Source organism: Canis aureus, chromosome 20, assembly GCF_053574225.1.
Source record: "Canis aureus isolate CA01 chromosome 20, VMU_Caureus_v.1.0, whole genome shotgun sequence".
In the NCBI taxonomy this organism is placed as follows: Eukaryota; Metazoa; Chordata; class Mammalia; order Carnivora; family Canidae; genus Canis; species Canis aureus.
In genome coordinates this window covers 49326376-49353726 of record NC_135630.1, presented here as the reverse complement: position 1 = coordinate 49353726, position 27351 = coordinate 49326376, and the positions used below count along the sequence as shown (strand labels likewise).

General features: G+C 33.3%; 1 protein-coding gene across 10 annotated transcripts in view; it reads left to right on the top strand.

Moving 5' to 3' along the window:
- The window catches only part of LRP1B (LDL receptor related protein 1B), a 1828472-nt gene that overhangs the window by 1703151 nt on the left and 97970 nt on the right, over positions 1-27351 (top strand). For all 10 annotated transcript variants that reach the window (XM_077861563.1, XM_077861564.1, XM_077861559.1 and 7 more), the window contains 6 exons: positions 466-603; positions 2004-2138; positions 5231-5350; positions 6974-7215; positions 18140-18363; positions 19081-19187. In XM_077861563.1, the coding sequence (XP_077717689.1) occupies positions 466-603; positions 2004-2138; positions 5231-5350; positions 6974-7215; positions 18140-18363; positions 19081-19187 (966 nt within the window). The remainder of the gene's footprint in view (positions 1-465; positions 604-2003; positions 2139-5230; positions 5351-6973; positions 7216-18139; positions 18364-19080; positions 19188-27351) is intronic.

Genomic DNA, 27351 nt, shown 5'->3' with positions numbered 1-27351 from the left:
TGAATAAATAAATAAAATATTTTAAAACATAAAATAAAAGTGTTCTCTGTTAAACAGTTCCTTGAGGGGAGAGTGCTACTAAAGAATGTATGTCTGCATACAAAATCCCTTCTTCACAATAAAACCAAAGACTATGCTAATGTATGCGACAAAATCACTTGGTGGGTGACAAACCCTGACTTAAACTGGTCTGAAGCAGTTTGTAATGCTTTAGAAACAAAGTCCCACTTAGGGTGAATATTCAAACATTTTCCTATGGAAATATAGTGTTACTTATTATAGGGTAAATGCACTGTTACTTTTCTAAAAATCCAGAATTTCAGAATTCTTTTATTTGGCCCAAGAGCTTCATATGGATTGTGGAGTCATGTTTTTCACAGTGTTTAGTAAAATCTTGAATGTTTGTGTACTCAGTAAATTTGTTTTGATTCTGTGAAGCACTAATCATTTTTAATTACTTTATAGGCAAGCTTACATATAAAGCAAGACCATGTAAAAAAGATGAGTTTGCTTGCAGCAATAAAAAATGTATCCCCATGGACCTCCAGTGTGATCAACTTGATGACTGTGGAGATGGTTCAGATGAACAAGGCTGCAGAATAAGTAAGTTTATTTTCAAACAGTATACTTTTGGGGCGGCAAGCCCTTGCCAACACAACCTTGCAATGCCACTTAAATTATATCAAAAAGTATGAGGTAGGAAAGTTCAATTTCACAATGAGTACCCTTGTTAGGGCTGAACCTGAGATCTCAAATTCCAATTACAGACTTTGATGTCACCAAAGAAATCTGTATCCCTTAATATTTTATTTTATAAAATATAAATTTAATATTTTTGATTCTTATAATGATATTTAGTTTAAAAGAAGGTAAGGTGTTAATAATGTATTCAGTGTTTTAAGATTTTAATCCATTGCTGAGTTATTCTTAAAGAAGACATCATTTGTATTATTCATTTGGAGCGTGGTGATATTTGAGTTATTAGACCTTGGTTATTTTTGTGTTTAATGTTTGATATCTAATTTTTCAAATTAAGAAACATAACCAAACTTATGACTTTAGATTCGGATTGCTTGTAAAAGTCATAAAATACTTTCTACTATGGAGTCTTTTATTTTTTCTCATTTATGCATCTGAATTGTTCCTCACTGGGTGATGAAGCATTACCCACTACAATATGGCCACATATTATCTCAACTGAGGTATATATAATTCCACTGATGTACTTTAATTAATTATAAAATATTCGAAAGTCAGTGGAGATTAATAATGGCTAAAATTCTGATAAAGTTTTCATATTTCAAAATAATTTGATATCTGTCAGTAAATAGAGCTAATCCAACAATATTTTTATAATAATGTCCCTCTCATTTATTTGCATGCTATAATGTTTTTTGTAATAGGAGATAAAGCTATGAAATTGCAACTATTATGCTAGAAATGACAAATAACACATAGTCTGTCCTAACTTGTGTAACAGCCCATGACCACTGGAGCATGTTGCTCCTCATACATATTTCCAGGCTGAAAAAGTTTAAGAACTGATGATTTAGCCTACTTGTTTGAATAACATGGTAGTACCCTTGATTGAATTCCTAAATACTAAATTTAGGTTAGCAATTAATGGCCACATGTCTAGGTAGCTTGTAGGAAACCTTTTGGTTCCTAGAGAAGGATGTAGTCCTCATTTGTACCTTAGTAATGACAGCCTATCATTAAAAACGTTGACTCTTCCTTTTACAAAATAGTGTACTTCAATAACAGCTGTAAATATCAGCTATTGGCAGTTTGGTCTGAACTATATTTAATGTAAATGAGCTTATGTTTTATCTGCTTCTACACCTTTATAAGAAATGAGGGCTTATATAGAGAGAAGATCATAATCTTATAAATTCAAAAAGTTATCTATGGAATAATAAATATAATTTCAAATTTTAAAAAAAGTAAACTCCCACTTCAAGAATTAGAATTATATTAGTTTTGATGGCATTTTTAAATCCCAGCTCCTGCTGAATATACCTGTGAAGATAATGTGAATCCATGTGGCGATGACGCATATTGTAATCAAATAAAAACATCTGTTTTTTGTCGCTGTAAGCCTGGATTTCAGAGAAACATGAAAAACAGACAGTGTGAAGGTATAGTACATTTCCTCAACAGCTTGCTCTTAAATCTTTAGGTTATAAAAGACTCACAATGCTGTTAAACTGTGAGATGACATGGGATTGATTTTCATCAGGTTGGTGTGTATCTACGGGATACCGTTTTACCTACAAGAGTGAAAGTCTCTCGGGTCAAGAGCCTATTTGTTTGTACGGCTAAGCTAACCGTCTCTGAGGCTACAAAGCCTTTTCTATAGTAAATTCAGATCTGCAGGAATTTCAATTGTACTGTTACAACTTTGTTTTGAAATGCAAATAACAAAATTGCTGGTTCAGGAACTATTGGAGAATTGGAGGCACTTCATGAAAGACCATGTTTATGATGACCCATTTCTCTTGAGTTGTGGCATTTGCAGTACTGCAATAGGTAATTCACTTTTAGAGAACCGTGGGCTTTTGTCCTAACCCATTTCCTAAACAGTGCTTTATATTATCAAAGTCCCTTCTAAAATTCAAAGACAGGATCTAGATAAATCTCTGTCAATTTACTTGAGACCATTTAAAAATCGAGCATGGTAGGATAGCCAGGATTTCACAGTAAATTATATGTAAATATACTATACATTGGGACTTTAATAGAGAGCCATGAAATACAGACCTATATGTATTTACTGCCAGTTTCTCCATTAAAATTGATATTATTGTGATTAGAGTTGTCTAAGTTTGGCTTATCTAGGGAAATTCAAGTTGTAAAATGTTTTCTACTAGCTTCCTTCTCTACTGTCCATTTTATTCTTGGGTAAAGAAACGTGATTTTTGCATTGCATCAATCAAAATGAGATTATTGAATTGAATTGGTTATATTCGCCCAAAAGAGAATGAAGTGTGGACACGTCATATTTATGTACATTTTGAATTATATACCAGTTTGGATTATTCGTGACATTTTATTTTTCCATTAACATGGAACACTGAAAAATAACAGTCTAGGTTTTCTTTATTTTTTTTAAGATTTATTTATTTATTTTATTTTATTTTATTTTTTAAAGATTTTATTTATTTATTCATGAGAGAGAGAGAGAGAGAGAGAGAGAGAGAAGGCACAGACACAGGCAGAGGGAGAAGCAGGCTCCGTGTAGGGAGCCTGACGTGGGACTCGATCCCGGGTCTCCAGGATCAGGCCCTGGACCCAAGGCGGCGCTAAACCACTGAGCCACCCGGGCTACCCTATTTATTTATTTTAGAGAGAGAGAGTCGGGGAGGAGCAGAGGGAGAGGGATAGAGAGAACCTCAAGCAGCCTCCCTGCTGGCATGGAACCCAATCTCAGGACCCAGAGATCATGACTTGAGCCAAAAGCAAGAGTCAGGTGCTCAACTGACTGAGCCACCCTGGCACCCCTAGGTTTTCACTATTGTGATTTAAAAAGCAAATTATTGGGATGCCTAGGGTGGCTCAGTCGATCAAGCGTCCGCCTTAGGCTCAGGTCATGATCCCAGCATACTGGTATCAAGCCCCACATCAGGCTCTCTGCTCAGGAGAGAGCCTACATGCTTCTTCCTCTCCCTCTGCTTCTCCTCCTGCTTGTGTGTACTCAATCTCTCTCTCTCTCTCTCTCTCTCTCTTTCTCTGTCAAATAAATAAATAAAATCTTGAAATAAATAAATAAAATTAAAAGCAAATTATTCTTTTAAGATTTTATTTATTTATTCATGAGACACAGAGAGAGAGAGAGAGAGAGAGAGATAAGCAGAGGGAGAAGCAGGCTCTCTGCAGAGAGCCCAACATGGGACTCCATCCCAGGACCCTGGGATCATGACCTGAGCCAAAGGCAGACAATCAATCACTGAGTCACCCAGGTGCCCAAGAGCAAATTATTTTTCAAGGCTAGATTATTTCTTTTTTTCCCCAGACACTTTCTCTTGATTGTATATAAACACACACATGCACACATCCACAACTTCTTCAAATTTTAATTTCAAACATTAATTTTCTAACATTTGTCTGTGAATAGTGGGCTCTATTTCCTGCACATACTTATGAAAATTAAAACTTCCATTCTCAAACATTTCTGTGTTTTTAATTATATTCTATGGCAAATACAAGCTGCAACTTCATTCTTCATTTTAAGTTGCTACAAATCCGGTATTTTTATTGTGCAAATTAATAACTTTTGCACTTCAATAAAATTTGTATCCTTAGTGAAGGAAGTTTTGATAGTAAGGAAAAGCAATTTGATTTGGTATGGAGGAAGGGAAAGACATTACTTTGATTCATAATTCAAGGAATTCAAATGTGTTTTTGCTTTTCCTATATATAGCTCAAAAAGAAAATAAGAAATCACTATTTGATGTTAGAACCAAAGCACTTTAATTAGAATATATAAAAAGAAGACAGATTACCGAAAATACCATCAGAGAAGTAGAAATGGATTAATAGTTGCTGTGTGCCAGGCACTGTTTTAGGTACTGGACATGTGTGAGATTTTTCCATCCTCTATGAAAGCTCATGGTACCAACATTAGTGTGCATATATGTGTATGTGTGTTTAATTTCTCTGTACAACATGGCATATATATTATGTATGAAATATAGTATATACAGTGTTGTAAGAGAGAAATACCCAGATAGCAAACAGTGGAGAAACCATGGTAGGGATGTATGTTGGTGGAGAACAAGCAAGGTTTCACTTTAGGTGGATCTTGAGAGATGAGTAAGAATTCTCTATGTGAAGGTGAGCAAGGATATTATATGATGTGTACAAAGGTATGAAGGTAAGTAATTAGAAGAGTCTTAAAAGGAAACCTCAAGAAGTGTGCGTTTGAGTGACGAAAATACTAGGAAAGTGCTATTTCAATAGCACTGAAAGTGCTATATCAATGTGTTAAGTAGATTAAAAAGCAATGTACAAGCAATTGATGAATTATTATAGTGAAACTATTGTAAAAACTTGCTAAGGCCGGAAAATGTGACACAGCAAATCACAGACTTAAGAGTTTTAAAAAGACAATAAAAGAAATAGAAATAAGAAGTAGAAGGAAGAAAAATAAATTTGTCTTTTTTTACATGTCTGAAAAATGGAAGTGCTAATTGAGGGTATGATGATGCTATTTTGAGCTTTTCTCTTCTAGATCTTAATGAATGTTTGGTGTTTGGCACATGTTCCCACCAATGTATAAACATGGAAGGGTCATATAAATGTGTGTGTGACCAGAATTTTCAGGAAAGGAATAACACCTGCATAGCAAAAGGTAAGATCATAACAATTATTTCAAATGCTAATATAACTGTTATAAATATCTTATGGGAAAACAATGTTTCATATTATATTTTAGCAATAGCTCCATGTTTGAAAATAGAAATAAGTCTCTTTTCAATATTGGCTAATTTTCCCAGTTTGTTTGTTAACCTGCTTAATTAATCTAATCTAGGAAGGTTTATAGACATGACTGTCAAATACATTGTAACTGTTAAAATCACTTTTGTGTTTAAAAAATTGGTCAGAAGGAGGGAAAAGTTTTTACAAGTCAATGTGATAGACTGTAAAGCATCTTTCTTTATGGACTGCTCTCAGTGTATTTGAGAAATATTATTATACCAATGGATAAAAATAACAGGTTAAAGGCTAGCATTGTAAGGAGAATGGAATTTTGAGTAAGAATATAAAAAGTTTTAAGTAAAATCATGCTTTAATTCAGACCTCCTTTACTTAGGAATAAAATTTGTTAAACTTCAAAAAAAAAAAAACAGGTATTTGGGGCTTTTTTGGGAATGAATTTTCATGCTCTGGTTTTTACTAAGAATATCGTAACAAAGATTGTTAGTTATAGGGCAGGATTGGGCAATTGTAATAAAACAGTTATTACAGGTAGAAAACAACATGATATAGTAGATTAAGGATGGGCTGTAGAGGTAAACATACTTGAATTTGAATCCTAGCATTGCCCTTCTGTAATCTTTGGCCCTGGGCAAGTTATTAAACTCTCTGAGCCTCAATTCCTCAGCTATAAAATGGAAATATGTATCCCTGCTTTCCATAAGAGGGGATAAATTGTGAAATCTTTTCCATAATGCCTGCCATAGAGTAGATAAACATAACCAAGTGAGAACTATTAAACCAATAGTGCTGAACTTTACTTCATTATTGTTTTTTTTTAATTTGCAGATAGTGTGTATGCAATTCAATATTTACAGTTCCATCAATATTTTAATTAATATATTGAGAATTCAGTCTAGGGTTTTACTTGTCTCAATATGCAAATGATATTAGAATTGTATTGTAGGTATGAAAACTTCAGGCTACAGGCATCAACTAGCAATATTCTAAATGATATTGACATTACGATATTTTAATGTAATAAATAGTAATATCTTCTTATGATAAAAATAGAATATTTGAGATACATGAATATTAAAAAAGGAAGACTTTCCTCCTCTTAATTTTCATTGCTTAACCTAATACAATGATGATAAACTGAATGCATAAACTGGATACTCAGGAATGTTTGAGGATTAATGAGTACACAATATAGCATCTGAATATTGAGGATCAAAGCATTAGACATAATGCACTGCAATTTATCAAATAGAAATCCCTCTTTATGAAAAGGATATCTACTACAAATACCTAATTTCTAGCCATAAGGTAAGCTTTGCCCTGGGAAAACCTACATCAATAAGTCTTAGAAATGTTTAAGAACGTGTATATTAGAAATAAATCATGAAGACTAAAACACGATATAAAGTTGTTTGATTTTTATAGAGCAAGAAACTGTGTTAAGTATAATAATTCAAGATAATTTAAAAATACAATCATTGCTTTTACATTAGTTGAAATTTACTTTATTTTTGTATTTTATTATAATAATCTCCAGGCTCTGAAGATCAAGTTCTCTACATTGCTAATGACACTGATATCCTGGGTTTTATATATCCATTCAACTACAGTGGCGATCATCAACAAATTTCTCATATTGAACATAATTCAAGGATAACAGGGATGGATGTATATTATCAAAGAGATATGATAATTTGGAGTACTCAGTTTAATCCAGGCGGAATTTTCTACAAAAGGATCCATGGCAGAGAAAAAAGGCAAGCAAACAGTGGCTTAATTGTAAGTAAATAACATTGACTATTTGAAGTCTCATACCTTTCCATCTCTCTGTTTTTTTTTTTTATCTATCCATCACAATATATTATTTTTTTTACAATATATGATTATAGGAGGTAATGAATATGGTCAATGATTTCTCCCAATATTCTCCATATAAAGAAATAAAACATTTCCCTTCTCAATTATTCTCACAGCAACATATAATTTAATTGCATGAAATTATTTTTCTTTAAATACATTTGCTTTAATATGTAAAAATGGTAATGAATAAGACTCAATATTTCTAGTACATTTCATATTTTGTATTATTTAACATTATATTATGAAGGTGAGTTTTTTTTTTTTTCATTGTGAGATGAGATTGAGAATCAATCTCAATTGTTTTTATGTTAGAAAATAAACTGTCAAAATATGCAGGGTATACCGTTTCATTTTAACAATATCAGAAATATACCTCTCTTCTAGGGCAAGAGATCAAATCAATTGTGCAACCATTTCTTCTGACTCCTGATAACTGTATTTCAGGGAACATCCAAAACAGAGCAATATTGTTTGCTGGTATATGATGGACATGTTGATTATCATGGTTATTCTTTTTGAGAAAAATAAACTAGAACATTTGTTTAGATTTGTGGTTATAGACTATCCTTTTTTGTTTTAGGGCATGTCATTTTATTGTGTATTTTATATTTTGAAGTAACCTGGGAGATAAATGACAGATAAATACTTATTTTTATGGGGCCTGGCCCCTTCCCATACAACCAAAAAGTCAAGTGCTATTACAGTAGGATATAATTGAAGCTTTGCATTTGAAAAGAATCAGGGGTGCCTATCTGGAAGTCCTTAACTATCTTTGCCATGGTATCTACCATAAAGACTCAAACTGCATGAATACCATTTGATAGCAATCTGGAATACATTTTTATCAGGTAGATGGCAATAATCTGGTTTAAATTAAGTTATATTGCCTTTCTAATCCAGGTTAGATTAAATTAACTGTGAGTAAAAATCCATATATATCAGAATTGTTTCTTCAACAAATCCTCCACCAAACACAGTATTATACAATACCTTTAAGTTCTATTAAGAACAATTCCAGAAGAGAGCCAAAAAATTTAGTAGATCACTCTGCCTTCTTTCACTTACTTGTTTGCTATCAGAACAAAAATCTGGTTTTAGTCTTGGCTAACTCTAGCTTTCTTTATCTGTAAAACACAAGTCTGCTTTGCAAAAACATTGCTCCTATGTACCATTTCACATGTTATCAATGAAGTGATGAGTATGTACTGTAGAGTTACATTGCCTGGGTTTTAATCCTTGATCCTGTTTCTTACTAGCCTCTAAACTGCTCTACCCTATTTCATGAAGTTTTAGTGAGGAATATATACTGTATGTATATGTGTCAGTGTTGATAGTTCTTGGCATATAATAAGTACTATATAGTATCTATATAGTAGTACCTTGCTATATTAACAGGATGCTGCTGCTGCTGCTGCTGAGAACAGTGATGACAATGATGGTGCTGATAATGTTGATTGACAAGGTGTTCTTCTCTAGGATGTATATTATCATATGAAAAATTATTTGCAACTTACCTTTGTCTGAATTTTACTTTCTAAAAATACATCTTTAACTTGATATACTTTTTTCAGGGAAAATTATTTGATAATTATTTTAGTTTTGTCCTTGGGGAAATTAAAAATTAATATATAGTCAGTATCTTCTAAGGAACAGAATTTATACAGATCTCTAAATTTTTATTTTTACACATAGAAATGTATAAATGTATATGTTTTCTTTGTATATTATATATTTATTTATCTGTATATATTTTCTATATTTTAAAGATGTTTTTATTTGTTTATTTGAAAGACTGAGAGAGAGAGAGACAGCATGAGCAGGGGGAAGGGCAGAGGGAGAGGGAGAAGCAGACTTTCCACTGAGCAGAGAGACTGTTACCTGTGCCAGGCTCAATTCCAGGACCCTGGGATCATGACCGGAGCCCAAGGCAGAACCTTAACCGACTGAGCCACCCAGATGCCCCTTTATTTATATATACATATACACATATAATATATATATTATATTTTATAACTGTGGTATAGAATCTTTTGTAAATGATGGCAAAGCTATTGATTAGCTTTTCCCTAATATGACATGAAACTTCATCTTGTTATTTAATGGTACTGATTACATGCGTTATTTCATCTAGACTTTGTTTTTCTCTCTCTTCAGATTTACTCACAACTAACAGTATTCACTAGGAAAAGAGTGTGTAACATTAGGGTACAGTTTATAGGATTCCATCATAGCTATTTAAATGTCATGATTATAAGTTAAGACTATGTCCTAAGCCATTCAGTATTCTATAGACATTCCAATCAGTGCACTGCAACAAAACAAAGCTTAAGGCTATACAGATGAAAGGAATTACTTAATTTTTCCTTCATAAATCATTCTTTAATCCTGATTCCTCAATATTATAAATATGTAATCAATCCATTCTTATATTCTTAATGAATAATGTGCATTCTTTAATGTTCAAATGACTCATCTATGGCCATAAAGCTGTAATGTGACCAAATTAGACTTTAACTTGAGAAAATTGTTACATCCCTGAGTCTCAACTTACTTATAAAAAAAGCAACTATCATATTAAAGTAGAACATTTCCAATGTCCCTTCCAGATAGTAAATATATATACTTTCCAAAAGATGTGTGACATCATTTATGTTTATCTAGTTGTTTACTTGGATGATTTGTGTTTATTACTCTGGAATCCAGTTTATGTATAAAAATTGGATTTTTTTTACCCCCCTGAATACTCTGCAATGTATTGTATCTGCATTTTTTACTAGTCACCAGCTAGTTGTCTAGTAGTTTAATAAGCATGCAATCTATTTCTTCTTCTAAGTTTTGACACAAACAATAAATGATACTGACCAGAGAATTCTCCACCCTTTGGAAAACGAAACTCAAGATTTTCCCCTGAGCTGAAAATGGAACATTGGTTTCTATCTCTGAATCAGGAGATGAAAGAAAAATACAAAAATCAAACTATGGATACTTTTAGTCAAAACCCCATTATCAGTGGACCAAATGGAAGACGTTAGCCATATAATAACAGGATGTCTTGAACCCATATTCACAGAAACTAAAAATAATGGAATATTTCCCCCAATAAAATATAGGAAATATGTTATATCAGAAATCAGAATATTACTCAATTAAAAGTTAACTGAAGTCCATTCCAAAGGGAGGTAATTTTCAATATGATCTTTTTCTGGAAGTCATGAGGGGAATACTCTTCTGCAATCTGTGAAAATGGCTTGAATACTAATTATGACTATAAATTTAAATTTCAAATGCAGTCTAAGTTATTTATAGATAGAAATGCTTATGATTTCCTAGCCCCTTGGGCTATACAAAATGGATGGATTTTTTTTTCTTTTAAGAAAATTAAATAATTTAAAACTTAAAAGGCTGACATGATTCAATCTATATGTAAAGCATAATGAGATTTCTGAATTTAAATTTTAGTAGTCAGAACAGAATATGATAGCATTATGCAACAATTGTACATACTTTCTGGCAATTTATCATTTCTAGTATAAAATGCTGTACAGCAAAGTACATGATGACGAGCACTATAAAGTAGGTCAATGCTTGGAAAAATGCAAATGACTTTAAAAATCCAGATAAGATTTTTACAATTAAAGAGCTAAATATTCCTGAGCAAAACAAATGGTTTATCTGATCTACCTGATTTTGAGAAGTGAATAGGAGATAACATTTTTGTCATATTCTCTACTATACAAATAAGATGTTCAGAATGATCCTGCTTACAGTTTTATTCATTAATAATCATCTCTTTTTCTCAATAAGTTGATTAGGCAATTATTTTTCCCTGAAAGCTTTTAAGAATATATCCAACTAAGTTTTATTTAATAGGCTTCCATCTTTAATTGGAGTTCTAGCTATAAACCTCAAACCCCAATGTATGGAATTTTGTGTATATCACACATATACAGACATCACAAATACACATAAGTGCATAGGTTTGCATATGTGCCCATAAAAAGTTTATGTGTGTACATAAGTTTTAGCAAAAACTTCAGAGTCTTGTTTTAGGACATTAAAGTACTAGTAGAAATTGATAGTTTCTTTTTCCATTTCTAAATTTATTTTCTTTATTATTATAAATTTATGCTAATCATTAACTTTACCTTGAAATTATCTATACTTGCTTGCCAAGAATACTTTTCAAACCATCAGTTTATTCAAACCAGTTAACAATTAAAATTATTTATTATGATTTCTTTGGAGGAAATCTAAAATTATCAAATCATTGAACTATTGTCATTTTGTGACTTGATATTATTGATTGCATAAGACAGGCATTCAACAATGTATGTTGATTGGAGTTAATGGTTCTATAACAGTTGTGATCAATATTCAAATTTTACTGCATAAATCTTACAAGACTATATAAAACATATGATTCCACAATTAATAACTCTGAAGATATTATTGAACATACTGTATAGCATTTTAAGGTGAACTAGTCAAGTTTTATTTACTCATACCCAAAATTTTATTTAAGGAGTTCTGTTTATTAGGTTTAGTGTTGGGTTCCTGGGATACAAAATGACAATGGAGTCTTGTTCTCATGAAGCTTATATTCTGGGGAACAAAAACAGAGTCAAGTAAATTCATAAAAAAATAAATACCAAAAATGCAACGTAATTTTCAAAATATAATCATATAATATCATAATTATAATTTTGATATTATATAATTTTAATTATATGATAATATAAGTATATAAGTATATTATAATTATATAATTTTAAAATTATATTGAAGGAAATATATAATGGAAATACACAATGGAAAATTATATTGAAGGAAAAACATAACCAAGAAAAAGAAGTCAAATGTTGTAAGTCTTTGAATAGGATGATCAATAAAGGCCCATTTGAAGAGATTTGAGTGTAGACCACCCTAAGAGATGAGGAGGAAGTAATGTATTTTATTTATGTCTAAGACAACTATTTTGGGATCCCTGGGTGGCGCAGCGGTTTGGCGCCTGCCTTTGGCCCAGGGCGCGATCCTGGAGACCCAGGATCGAGTCCCACATCGGGCTCCCGGTGCATGGAGCCTGCTTCTCCCTCTGCCTGTGTCTCTGCCTCTCTCTCTTTCTCTCTGTGTGACTATCATAAATAAATAAAAATTAAAAAAAAGAAAGACAACTATTTTATTTTGAACCACCATTATCTTTCTTCTGACCTAGTGCAATAGCCTCCTAACTAGTCTTTTTGCTTTCCTTCTTACTCACCACACTGTCGCCAGAATGCACCTTCTAAGACATAAATTAGATCACATCACATCTCTGATCAAAGATATCTAGTGGTTCCCCATTGCAAAGACAAATTTCTCATAATGCCTTACACGGGTTTAAAAGATCTGGTCTCCCATTACCTCTTTGACTTCATCTCCTATTAATTTTTCCCTTACCCTTCTCTAAGGATGCTTTGGTATTTGTAAAACCCATCAGTACCTACTAATGTAAGGCCTTTCTTGAAATGTTCTCTTGGCCTAAGTGTTCTTCAGCCAGATAGCCTACATGGCTCAATTCCTAAACTCATTCAAGACTTTGCTCAAATGCCATCTTCTGAATATATAATATATTGATAATTGCAATCTATTGTCCCACTCCCATCCTGGACCATCAACACATTACTCATTATTTTTTTTCACTTTCATAGTGCTTATGTTTGTTAAACTACTATATAATTTACTTAACTATTATGTTTACTATCTATACTGTACCTTACCTTGCTGTAAGTAAATTCCCATGGCAAGTATTTTTGCTGTTTTGGCCATTATTATATGTAATCCTAACATCTAGAACTGGATCTGTCATAATATTTTTTTAAAAGTTACAAGCAATATATTAATTGAAAATTTTTGGTATATATGGCAATAGTATATTGATCTTGAAAGTTATACTTTAAAAATAATTTAAAAATTAAAGAAAAAGACAGTTATACTCTACAAGTTATTCTTTTCATCATTGATATTCAACTTATCACAAGATCAAATATTTTTGTCTCCAGATATATCCCATTTTTATCCACTTTTGTCTCACAAAAATTTATTTTACAATTACACATTTTACTTTCTGAAGTCCATTCAGTAAGCCTCCTCTGATTGTCCTGTATCCACTTCTGGTCCCCATTCCTAAGCCATTCTCCACACTATAGCCAAAATAATTTTAAAACATTAATATAATCATCATACCTCACCACTTAAATCCTTCCTATAGCTGTCTATTGAAAACTCAGTGGTTTATAAGCTTCTCCATGATATTCCAGCTCATCTTATGCCACACCCCCTTCCCATTTCCTTACACATCGATCAACATACACATATCTACCCATAAACACACATTTTTTTTCCCTAGCCATAAATACATCTCATTTAATTTCCAGGAATGCAACTTCATTTCAGAATCTCCAAGCATGCTCTTTACTTTGCCTCTCTTAATTATCCTGGTAAACAGAAGCTCCTTTATTAAGAAGACATAACTTTCATTATTATACATATATATAACATACACAAGATAGTATTCTAAAAAAAAAAAGATAACTTCACAGAATACCGAGTCTGTGGTCCAAAGACAAATGTGGTCCTTTTTTGAAATTGTCTGAGAATCACATACTTTTATTTAGTTCCTTTCCCCCCTGTGAGGTTGACATGGTGTTAATGTAGATAGAAGTTTAAAACTACTCAGATTTTGAAATCTGTTCTTCAGAATAAACTGTAGATAGAAGCCAGGGATTTCCTTCCTGAAGTGTTTTTGGAACTCTTACACATTCTAGCTCCAAAGATAACTTTTTCTTGGTTCTTTTTGGATTTCCCCATTGCTGTATGAACTTCTCGATTGAAATAACATATATCTGTATATCTTATAATATTATTAAGCCATATAATGTAATAATATTCAGAATTTGCATAGTCGTTTTTTCTATCCCTGGCTTATGAAGATTTACTCTGATTCATATATTGTGGGCCGAAGGTCTAAATAGCTTTTAGTTTGATATACACCACACACACACACACACACACACTTGAGAGTGGCTTTAAATTTTTGTTTTAATAACATTACATTACAGGTAATTAACTTTAGTAAAATGAACGAAATTTTCTTTTCTGAGATGAAAAAATAACACATAGATAAAATATGTGACTACTTCAGTCTATCCTGTGTTATTAGCAATATTTGCTTAAAGTATATTGCTAACTATAGGGATTTCTTTAAAAAGGAGGACAGTATTTCCATGTTTCAAACGCTTGAAGTCTCATTTTGTAGGTTTTCATCTTTCTTTGATTGAAATCAAATGTCTCCAGTGACTTATATCTTTGGTTTCCTGAAGCTGGAATTGTGACAGATACCTTACAATCCACAGCTATAAAGAATTAGTAGTTTAAAGTAGTAACCTCTAATTTTGTTACAATCAAGCTGCCAATTTTTCTCTAAGATTTAAGTGTTTCATTCATTGGACTAATACATCTCCACAAGGAAGAATGCCTCAGGCCTTAAAACTTTGCTGTGTATTTAGAGAGCTTATTAGGAAAGAAATCATCTGTCTGGAGAAAGCAGTCAAAATGTGTCTTCCACTTTGTGGAATAATACGAGCAACGCCTTTTGTTGTCAGGGTAACCACATGCCTCTGCAGTCTCTTCCACATGACATATTTCATTAGTGCCTCTAGCTCATAGGCCTATCTGTCTAGTGAGCTAGCCAAAGGGGCAACGAGAGTTTTCTGTTTACTTCTTCTTTTGAATCTGATATGTTTGTTTTATTTTGTTTTTTGCCTCTTTGGAAGCAAATGGCTTAGCTTTCCCATTACTGTTGCCCCGCGTCAGTCTCCATTCCATTCCAAGAACCTCAGTTTACTTTAATTGTATTTGCCTACTTTTTGTATTCACCTATTTATTTTTAACCTCTCCACAAATTGTTTATTTTTTATTATATAAAGATCCAACAGGAATTTCTACCTTCCACTCCCGAGCCAATATCCACTTATGGCTAATACTACTCACAATCCTGGTCAAGCTGTGGGTCCTCTGGAACTCATCATAAAGGGGGATTTCCTAATTTGGCCATAGTTTCCTTGAAAATAGGACCATCCTGTTGGTTTTCTTGTTGTTATTGTTCTTTTTCTGTTCAGTTCTGCTTTCTTGAGTATTGAAAATCATTGAGCATTCAGTGTGTTGTGAATCAGTGAAGATGAACATCTGGTAACATCTTCACCCTGATGCTCTTATTTTCTGAGAATCATCTTGTCACCGGTTATTTATGACCATACATTGGATTTATTGGGTGTGATGTCCTTACCCCATATTCTGACTACTTTAGTTGATTCTGGAATGACATTACGGATTTTTTGATCAGGGAACCAGAAAATAAATGTATAGATTTAAATGACTCCATCAGTATCTCTTGTGCTTAATACTGAAAAGTAATATTTTCCCTCTTTCCCTAAGCCATATTCTTTACTCTACTAGTGTGACATAAATATTATTTATCTTTCTAGAATTTACCGTTAGTAGAATCTTCACAAGCCTGCTTACCTGCCAAAATATCACTTAGTCAAATTCTGAATGTTTTATGAAAATAAAGAATTTGGGCTTCTATTGTCTATGTCCAGGGGTAAAGTATAGAATGGAAAGATAACCAGGCTATTTTTTAATGAATAAAAAAAATGAAAATCCTAAATTCAAAAAAGTAGAACTTTGCAATAAATTTGTCCTATTTTAGCAATGATACTATTAGGATAGAAAATCATATGTATACATTTACATCTGATAAAGGGAAACTAGGTATTTTTCTATGCTCATGAGAGATAACCAATATCATATTGTTTTACATGCTGAAGGTTTGCTTTATTTGCGTTCAAAAATGATATATATACTCCAACAGGTTCCAAATAGCTTATAATGGTTATTTTTTCCATTGTCTGTCATATTTATAAATTTATGACTTACACTGACATGTTCATGTCATTTGTGCATATATTTACTTTTAAATGCTGCCAAACCAGAAAAAAAATACAGTTAATTTAAATGATACTGGAACATTTGAAAAATAAGCTTGTGGTTTAGCTAGGACAAATATTTATATTCTATCCACCTGTGACTATTATTTATACAGTATTTATAAAGCATATTGTATTGCAGAGTGCTTTTCATTAAACATCACTGAGCTATCACTGGGTAGATGGATAGTATTTATTGCTAGAATTGAGAAATAGGTAACTATAAATTTCATAATTTCAGTTTTTAAATAAATATGTGTAAAGGCTATAATAAAGGTTGCTAGAAATTTCTATGGGTTCTATGTTTAGTTCAGGCCGGATTTTCCTTCCTTAAGATCCCAGTAATCACACAGCAGACAGTGGCTTGCAATTCCTCCTTTTTGGCATCTCATGTAAACTTTTTTCAAGTTTACTCACTCCTTCAATACAATTTGTTCACTAGTAATAAACACAAGAAACCATCATGTGTTAAAAACCCTTATTTCCACTGGTTGCCAGGTCCTACTGATGCTTTTTCACATTGACCACATGTCTAGTTATAATCACCTTCAAATAATTGTTTCCATTCTTGATATGATACCCGGGGGGAATCCTTTCTCACTTTTGGTTATGCACAATAAACCTGACCATGTCAAATTAATTATAACACTAGTTCCTACTCGAAGTGATCTAGTTAATTGAAGGACATAGAACATACACTTTTTTTTTCTTGATATCTATTTGCAAAGAACTCCCTTACTGTTTTGTCTCACAATAATTCAATAATACAATATAAAGCAGAAAATTCAAGCTAGTAAATTAGTATAAATGACAGATATTTTCACTTTCCTTAAAACATGTTTAAATACACATCTTTCTGAATGTGTCTATCTATACTATTCTTTTTTAATTTTTATTTTTTTCCATTGTTGGGTAGTTTTGCTTTTCTAATTTTTTTATTATCTTTTTTTTCATGTTTCTTTAGTATCTTGTTTAAATACAATTTGCCAACATACTGTATAACACCCAGTGCTCATCTCATTTTTTAAATCAAATTACATATGGTGAGGATGCAGAACAATTGGGACTTCCTTAAATTGCTAAAATGAATGTACATTGGTACAAACTCTGAAAAAATGCTAGTAGTATCTATCCAAGCTAAGTATATGTGTACCTTAAGACTCAACAATTCTATTCCTTGTTAAATATTCAACAGAAATGTGTATTTGTATCCACTAAAAGACATGTACAATAGTATTCATGACTTTGGATGTAGTGGCCTAAAACTGTAAATAATCCAAATGGACATCATCAGTAAAAAGGTGAACAAATTGTGGTACATTCATAAAATGAAATACTACTCATCAATAAAAAAGTACTAATAATTGACATGCACAACAATATGGATTTCATAGATTCAATGTTGAGTAAAAGAAGTCAGGAATAGAACAGTATTATTTATAACACATATCTACATGGATTTGTTTAAGCAATTCTATTTTTTTAGACATCAGAATTATGGTTAGTCATAGAGGAACACTAACTGAGTGAAGTCACAGGTGAACCTTCTACAATTCTAGAAATATTCTAGCAGGGTGGTGATTATACCAGAGCAGTTAGAGGTTAAACCCCAATGAGTTGTGCACTTAATATTTATGAAATTATAATATCTATAAAAATTAAGAATAAAATGGAATATTTTTGGTAGTTAAAAAAACCTGTGTAACAATTAACATTTGACCATGTTGATATTATTCCCATACATTATCAATGTATACAGACTTCCTCTCTACCACTTTGCTTTTGAAAATACTGCGGTTTGTTGCTTTGTTTTCTTTTAGTGTCCTGAATTCAAAAGGCCCAGGGACATTGCAGTTGACTGGGTTGCTGGAAATATTTATTGGACTGATCATTCCAGAATGCACTGGTTCAGTTACTATACCACTCACTGGACCAGTCTGAGATACTCTATCAATGTGGGACAGCTGAATGGCCCCAACTGCACCAGACTCTTGACAAACATGGCTGGAGAACCCTATGCTATTGCTGTAAATCCTAAAAGAGGGTAGGTTAATGAGTTGGCTATTTATATTTCTTGATATACGTGACCATTTTTAGAGATTTTCCCACCTGTGCTCTGTAGTTTTCTTTTTGTAATAAGTGTTCAACATATAATAGATTCACAAGACTTCTAAAAATCCCTCTACTTATGTGCAAAAGCATGTCCTTTTCACACCAAATGGCAGCACAAAATATATGTTTTCCCAAAAGGCTGCTACATTATACATTCTATGTGTGTATTTGTATGTGTCTGGTGTGGACATTGCAGATGCCATGTTGCGATAAACACATAACCAATATTGTTAACTTAAGATTGAATTCTCAAGGCATTAACCATAATGTTGAAAATATGAAGTGTAGAGTATTAGTATTTTAGCTATTTTTATAATAAAAGATGAAGGTGTATGTATAAACAAATTTAAACAATTTTAACACAAATCTTTCCTTTATTTGAATTGTTCCTTTTTTACTCTTTTACTTTTTCATTTATAGGCAATGACCAAAAAGGAAATAGAGAAATGTTGAATAAAACTACTAATCACCTGCCCTTATTGGAACTTGCCAGTCTATAGATTTAGAGTTGGGTCCAGATATCTGCTTTTTTCAGGGTCTCCAGGGTGATTCTGATGCACATGGTCTGAAGAGAAACTGTGTTTGGGGGAGCAGAATTGGATTATAATAGCACTATCGGTAAGCTAACCAACTTGATCTGTCTCTTCAGGATGATGTACTGGACTGTTGTTGGGGACCATTCCCATATAGAAGAAGCAGCCATGGATGGTACTCTGAGAAGGATTTTAGTACAAAAGAATTTGCAAAGACCTACAGGTATGATGTATTTCTGACACAGTCTAAAATATGGAGCAATATGCTCAGCATATTAGTGTTACATTTCTTTCCAGGTTTGTTGGCAATATAATCATTTTTACAAGCAGATAAAATAATTTATAGTATGACTTTATGAAAGTCATTAACATTTCATGTTGTATTTTTCCAACTTGAAAGTCAAGGCCTTATCATACTGCCGGTGATATTACAGGAATATTATTTGAAAATTGCCTAAGTTGTAAGGCCATTTGTAGGATTTCACATGCATGGAATTTTGACAGTTTATAATGTATTAGGATATTTTTATTGATATATATTAATGATGCTGGGATAGATGATAATATTCCTAGAGGATCAAAAATTAAATAGGCAAAGAGGTGGGAAAACAAATATTTTTTGTAAAAGGCAGGCTTTGTGATTCCTTGGCCTTTCATTCACAGCTCTTTTAATTAGGCTTTAATATGCCTCTTAGCTATGTCATCTAAGCTAGCACTCCAAAATCTCTGTACTCCCAGGACTGCTCAGAAGCTTGCGTGTTTTTTCTCCCTCTGTGTTTCTCTCATTGCATTTACCTCCCAGGTCCCCACCTAGAATGTCCTTCTGACTGGTGTGCACCCAGCTGAATCTTACCCACCTTATAAGGTCTAATTTTAACACTTCTTCAATAAAACATTTTCAGAACTGCAGGAGCCTCAAGGATTTCATGCCGCACACAGTGCCCCTGCCCACTATACCCCAAAGGAGAGAATACATTGCTAGAGCACGTATTATTTAATAATTGTGCTTTGTAGTATCTTATGTAGTTGAAATTTTATTAATATTTGACATTTGTATTCTTATGAACTGTTAACATGCCCTAAGAGTTTTTCCTTCAACTATATTGTTTTTACTCTGTATGGGAAGGAGTAGTCTTTGGGATTTAGCTCATTTACATGTCTCCATTCACTGATTTAACAAATACTAAGAGAACACCGCCTAGTATGAGAAATTGTTCCAGATGCTGAAGACAAGTTCTTACTCTTGTGGAGAGATTACCAACTCTCATGAAACATGCCTTCTTCCAGAGGGTAGCATATTTAATATACATCATATCAGATACTGATCAATGCTATACAGAAAAGAATGGGCACCACAGAGTGGGAGGATAGGGGTAAAATTATGAAGATTATCAAAAAAGTCATCTCTAGAAAGGTGATATTTGAGAAAAGAATGTCATAGAGGTAGCAAGCTATGTGAATATGTGAGCAAAGAGCTTTCCAAACAGAGAGAACAAGTTATGAATTAGGAATGTGCTTGGTGTGTATAAAAAAATAGCAAGAATGTTAGTATGCTTAGAAGCATATGAGCAACTCAGGAAACGGTAGAAGTGAGGGTGGCCAGGTGTAGATAATCTAGGACCTGGAACACACTGTTAAAGACTGAATTTTATTCTAGCTTTGAGGGGAAATATGGAAGGCTACTACTGAAGAGGCAAGTGACATAATATACTCAAGCACTGTTTTCATGTTTTAAAGAACTTTAAATTTCTTGTTAATGTTCTATTTTTAACTAATTCTGGGCTTACAAAAAAGTTGCAAAATTAATTTTTTAAAAAAGGTCTGTGATGTTAACAACTTACATAATCACAGTATATGTTACGTAATTTTCATCTTAAAGAAGAGTTCTGGCAGCCGTTGATAGAATTGCTTGTCAGAGGGTTCTTAGGAAGGAACCTGAGACAGGAATTCTTATAAAAGTTACTTATGAGGGGCATGTTTTTCAAGAGAAAGCTGTAAAAGATGAAGAGAGAAAGGAAAAGATGCCGGAAAGATCATATCTCAAGTAAATTCTCATTTTGGCTTGAGCCCCAGGGCATGTGCTTTGAAGCATAAATCCCATGACAGGAAAGGGTTCCTGTTTTTTATGCTCTATCAGTCATTGGTTGACCTTTGGGCTCTAACTTCCCAATTGAGGCTGCTGCAATCAGTTGAGCACAATTCTCTGGGGAAGGGGGGCAAGTGTGATTCCTTAGCTCTAAACCAGCAGGTAGTAGATAGCTATTTGGTATCATCTCCAAGACTGGAAAATTATGTGAAAGGTATCACTTGAACAAGTACTTGAAGGATAGGTAGACATTTGAAAGGTGGACAGTTAACCCATCATGCTGTAGATTTTATAAAGGTGTTCTTTGAAGTCAAATATATATGGGTATAAATCCCAAGGGATTGTTTATTAACTATGGGATCTCAGAAAGGAACTTAGTATCTTCAAAGCTTGATTTTTTATCATCATTAACAAACCAAGGGATGATAATAACTAACTTAAGATATTGTTGTGTATATTAAATTACATTGCTCTCGGAGTCAGGAGCTACGATGTAATGCCACCAGGGTCAGCAGTCTACGATATTAGGAGTCATGATGCACCCAGAAGGGGACAGGATAGATAATGTGACATGAACTGAGAACAGAGAACTTTAAATACCAAGGCTTTCAACATGATATTTTAGTCAATAATGAACTACCATACAATTTTGATTCAAGGAGTGGTGTGAATAAGGTAGGTCTCCAGGCTTATTGCTTTGGTAGCATTGTGTTGATGAAATACATACAGAACTAAAAGACCAGCTCACAACCCATTCAATGGTCCTGACGAGAGCAGAGAATAGCATAACTAGAAGAGTAACAGGAGTAAAGGGGAGGATGTATATGGAAGACAAAGCAGAGTTAGCAAGTAGAATTTATCAAATACATATGAGACTAGTGGAAGAGATGATAAATATGTCAAAAAGGAATAAAAAGTCAATAATTAAAACCATTTATATAATTATCTTATTTCGTTCATTCTTCCATCCCTCCTTTCATTAAAAAATATTGGATGCTCACTATATGACATACATTACTGGCCATCAGAAATATGGATAGCTGCATTCACAGAGCTTAACTTCTAATATGCATGACCATAAAAAGAAAACTGAAAAAAGTGTGTGTGCATGTGTGTGTGTTCACATGCAAGGCTCATGTGTGTAAATGGTTCTGATAGAGAGGAGTGAGTGCAGCATGCAGGATATGTCACAATGGGACAGAAGGCCCTGAGGTAGGAAAGCCAAAGAATGTAGTAAACAAATTGGAAAATAGTATGAGACAAAGCTTAGAGGGGTGGGTAGGGGTCAGGCCGAGCAGGATTCAGAGACCATAACAAGTACGATTGCCTCATGTTAAGTAGATAACAGGATCTGATCAGACATCCATGGGAACATATCAAGAGAGGAGTTGGTATGAGGCTCTCTTCACCATGTGATTGGACCTGTGTAAGTTTTCTCAGCAACTCAGCTTTGAAAACTGCATCACTTACAGGAAGACTCTTGGAAGCCATGTATTCACTCATTCAGCTAATATTTTTTGTGCACTACTCTGTGTCGGGAATAATTTTAGGCCTTGGGAATACAGGAGTGAACACAGAGATCTCTTCTTCTGGTGGTTATATAGTAAAAATATAATATTTTAAAAAGTAAATAATGAAGTAAATTATGAAGTGTTTTGTGCTATGGAAAGGAGAGTGAAAACAGAACAGTAAGAAGGGTCAGAAATGGGGGCACCTGGGTGGCTCAGCCAGTTATATGGCTTGAGCTCAGGTCATGGTCCCAGGGTCCTGGGATGGAGCCCCGTGTGGAGCTCTGCATGGAGCCCAGAGGCAGGCTACCCGCTCAGCAGGGAGTCTGCTTCTCCCTCTCCATCTGCCCCCCTCCACCACCCCCACCCTGCTCGTGCTTCTACACTCTTGTGCTCACTCTCTCTCTCTCAAATAAAATCATTTTTTTAAAGGGTATCAGAAATGGTGAAGAGGAGTTTGCAAAGTGACATGATTAGGTCTTTAGAGTGGAACCTCAAAAAGGTGACACTTGAGCAGACTGTGGTGCTGTTGGTCACAGGCAAATGTTGCAGCTGAGTCAGTCAGATGAAGGTTTCACAGATAATTGAAAACTGTAGTTCTAGAGCCTAAAGCTGGGGTTCAAGTTTAAGGTTTGGGGAATTAGTAAAGAAAGCTGATATTTAAAGCTGTTGGAATTGTGAAGATGGACAAGGGAGGAGAAAACAAAGGGGCTTCTTAGGGTAGAATTTTGTGGGATGCTTATATTTAGAAGAGTCACACTCAGAACTGAAGACTACAAAGTGTTGGCACAATTGGAACAAAGCAACAGAATTCAGTGTCACATTAGCTGAAGGAAGAGTTTCAAAAGAAAGACGTGCACTTTCCTGGGTATATTATTATAGGACTTACAGAAAAAATATAAAGTAGCAGAAAGAGCACAAGCCTTCCATTTATATAGGCTTGAGTTAAAGCTGAGCAGCCTGTATAGACTTTTGAGCATCAAATTTCTTATCTGTAAAATATATATGAGAATATTTACCTTATAGAGAATTTGTAACAATCAGATGCTAAAACCAATATAAATTAATATAATTCCTTTAATACCTGACAGACTAAGAATAAATGTCAAAAAACAATGTGCTATGTATTATGCTAAAGCCTCATATTATTCCACATAATGCCCACCATAACTCCCTAGCACTGATAATTATTTTTATTCACATTTCAGAATATGATTTAGTATATTTTGTTAGTTTGATTCATTTTCTCCTTGTATATCAATTAGAATTATGTAATATTGGGAACCCTGGGTGGCGCAGCAGTTTAGCGCCTGCCTTTGGCCCAGGGTGCGATCCTGGAGACCCGGGATCGAGTCCCATGTCAGGCTCCTGGTGCATGGAGCCTGCTTCTCCCTCTGCCTATGTCTCTGCCTCTCCCTCTCTCTCTGTGTGACTATCATAAATAAATAAAATATAAAAAAAAAAGAAATCTGTAATATTCTTAAAAATCCACAAGCCATATATAAAAATCTATTACTTTAATACCTCTCTGCTTAATAGGTGACATTCTTAATATTGGAAATGCTGGTTTTGTATTCCTAAGCAGGATTTTATTCCATCAGGCATAAACATCTCCCAATGTTATCTTTACAGTGATTCATAACTCCTGAGTATTGTCACGCTAAATGTTATTGCTATAAAAATGAGTCAAGAACAATTCTTATGAGAACTTTAGTAAATAATAGATAGTTTAGATTTTATAAATAGCATATAACTAGAAAGTTATGAAGAATTGGCAATAAGTTAGTCATTTTTCTGCATCTATATGTATATATAAACATTATATGTAGAGAGGCATGTGTACTTATGTTCATGTATCCTAGGGATATCCTTCTATGGAATTAAGTTCATTACTTCTGTCTTCTGAGAAATATCATAAGACTTGTTTGTACCTATTTTTTCTCTCTTTTATTGGTATATGTTTATAAATATTTGCCCTGACTCCAAGGTTATTATATTGAAATCAGTAACTGTAATAACACCTTTGTTTCCTTCCATGTGTAATATGTTATTCTTTATATTTTTCATTCATTGGAAATGCTACCTTTCACTTATGAATTCATGAATGAACACATGCACAGAGATGCAGTACATTTGATTATACTCTGTATTTTAATTGGGTAAAGATCATATCCACAAGAATGAATAGCAATAGGAATAGATGTGAACTTATCTCTGTCTCTTTAGGTAACCCCTTTGTATTTCAGGGTTAAAATTGTACTATCCGACTGAATAGTTAGCCCACCACTTAGCTTGCCCTGTGTTTGCTCCCTACCAGCACTGCCCTTACATACTTTCCAAAATAATGATGAGAAAAGCTCAATTCTCTGGGCTTTCATAGCACTTATTATCTCCTAGTTGATACTTCATCATCTATTGCTTTAATGACATAGTAGAACATGAACTCTTTATATTCTATGTACCCAATAAGACCATGAACAACTTAAATCAAAACCATTACTCGTATTCTTATGTACACTGAAGAATATTATAGTGCCCATAATTAGTTGTGTGCCTAAGAATAATTATGTATTGAATGAATGAAGAGATGAATGCTTACAATTTTTAACACTCTAACCCATGGTATGGTTTTATAGCCCCTTTTGACAAATGGCACACTTGTTTATTTTATTAGACATTATATTAAAAACAAAAAGCATAATTTATCTTCTGATTCAATCAGTTGTGTGGTGGTTGAGTAGCATGCTCCATGAGATTAGGAACATGATCTATTTTGTTCTTTACCACGTACCTAGTGCTTGACAGTGTATAGTACAAGAGAAGTGTCTTATGAATGTATATTGGATTAATGAATGATGTGTCAGGTAAGGACACTTTCCAGTTCTTCCTCCAGTAAGAGAACATATAAGATTACAAGTTTGATTTAAATAGCCCATTATTTTATACCTATAAGCTTATTTATGTTGCCTTTAGCTTATTTATGTTGCCAAATCTTGGCAATTTTTGAGAGATTAAAGTACACCTTGTCCCCGCACCAGTTATAATTATTGATTGCAGATTCTTTTTCCTCAGACAACAAAAGGTCTCTAATGAAATAAAATGGATAAAAACCAAAAGATCATAGGGGAAGGGAGGGGAAAATAAAATAAGACGAAATCAGAGAAGGAAACAAACCATGAGACTCTTAACTATAGGAAACAAACTGAGGGTTACTGGAGAGGAGCGTGGGGGGATGGAGTAACTGGGTGATGAACCGTAAGGAGTGCACTTAAAGTAATGGGCACTGGGTTTTATATGTAACTGATGAATCACTGAACTTTATCTCTGAAACTAATAATACACTATATGTTAATTGATTGAATTTAAATAAAATAAAATAAAACAAAACTTAGAACTATTTTGGAACTCCTGGATACATTTATTTCACTAACACACAAATAAGGGTATTTGTATGTGTGTGTATATAACTTTAGTTGGGAATCCAAGACTTTAAGTAGGCAACCTATCCCAAAAAATATTTCTAAGAATTTTTTAAAAATAAATTTGACATAGAGGCAAATATTTTCAGTTTTTGGACTCTTTTTATCACCTTTTAAATCAAGAATATGATAGTGCACACTTGCTGGTTAATATGACCTTACAAATCTTCACTTTCCTTTAACACAGAATATATGTAATATTTTTCTCTGTTTCTGAAAATACAGTGATTATAATTTATTACTCTCTCCAAGTCTTCTTTCTTAAATATCACATTGGTATTCTGGTCATTTCTCATAAGATTTTGCTTTAATATTTTCTTTTTCTTTCCTTCCTTCCTCTCTCTTCTTCCTTCTCTTTCTTTCTCTGGCTCTTCCTTCCTTCCTTCCTCCCTCCTCCCTCCCTCCCTCCCTCCCTCCCTCCCTCCCTTCCTTCCTTCCTTCCTTCCTTCCTTCCTTCCTTCCTTCCTTCCTTCCTTCCTTCCTCTTTCTTTCTCTTTCTTTCAAGACCAGAGTGGAAATTAGGAAACTAGAGGGAAGATCTTGGAAATTTTCAGAGTTCAACGAAAGGGAGATTTAAAAAATAGCTAAAATGTATAATAGTCTAGATATCATGAGAGATGTTAAGAAAATGCCTACATGACTAGCGTCTTTATTATTTTATTATTTATTATACATTCCTAACTTAGTGAGTCTGTGTCTTTATCTTTTAAAAGTCTTCCAAATTGTGATCCCATAATGCTTGATTAGCACAAATGGCACTTTATTTTAAATTTCCTGTACTTACACAGACTTAGTTCCAAATATTCATCATTCCCAGTTCAGCTAAAAATTACTGTCTTGGGAATTGATTTTTTTCTGTTTTATTATTGGTACTTTATTAAAGACAAAAAGGAGATGTGATATTTTAAAGGTAGAAATGAACTTGTTCTTTCATATAAACTTCACTCCCAACTCTATAACAAGAAAAGTTAGTTGAATCCTTTATTAACTTTTTAATTTAAAAGACTATCTCTTTTATTAAAGGGCTTAAGGAAAAATCAAAATCATCGATTTGTGGATTTTTTGGAATATAAATCCCACTCATCTGAAAGTTTTGTTATATAATTTTTATCTAGGTGTAATTCCATCCAATAGTACAATATGTGACCAGAGCTGATAAAAATGGGTATATCTTAGACAAGTCAAGACCAAGAAGGCAATATATTACACTTTTGAGAACTTTTTTACTGCTGTCGAATCTCAAGAAACAATATTGGTAATTAGACTGTGTGGCATGTCCTTTGTTTTCTTTTTTTCTACAGTTAACAATATTAA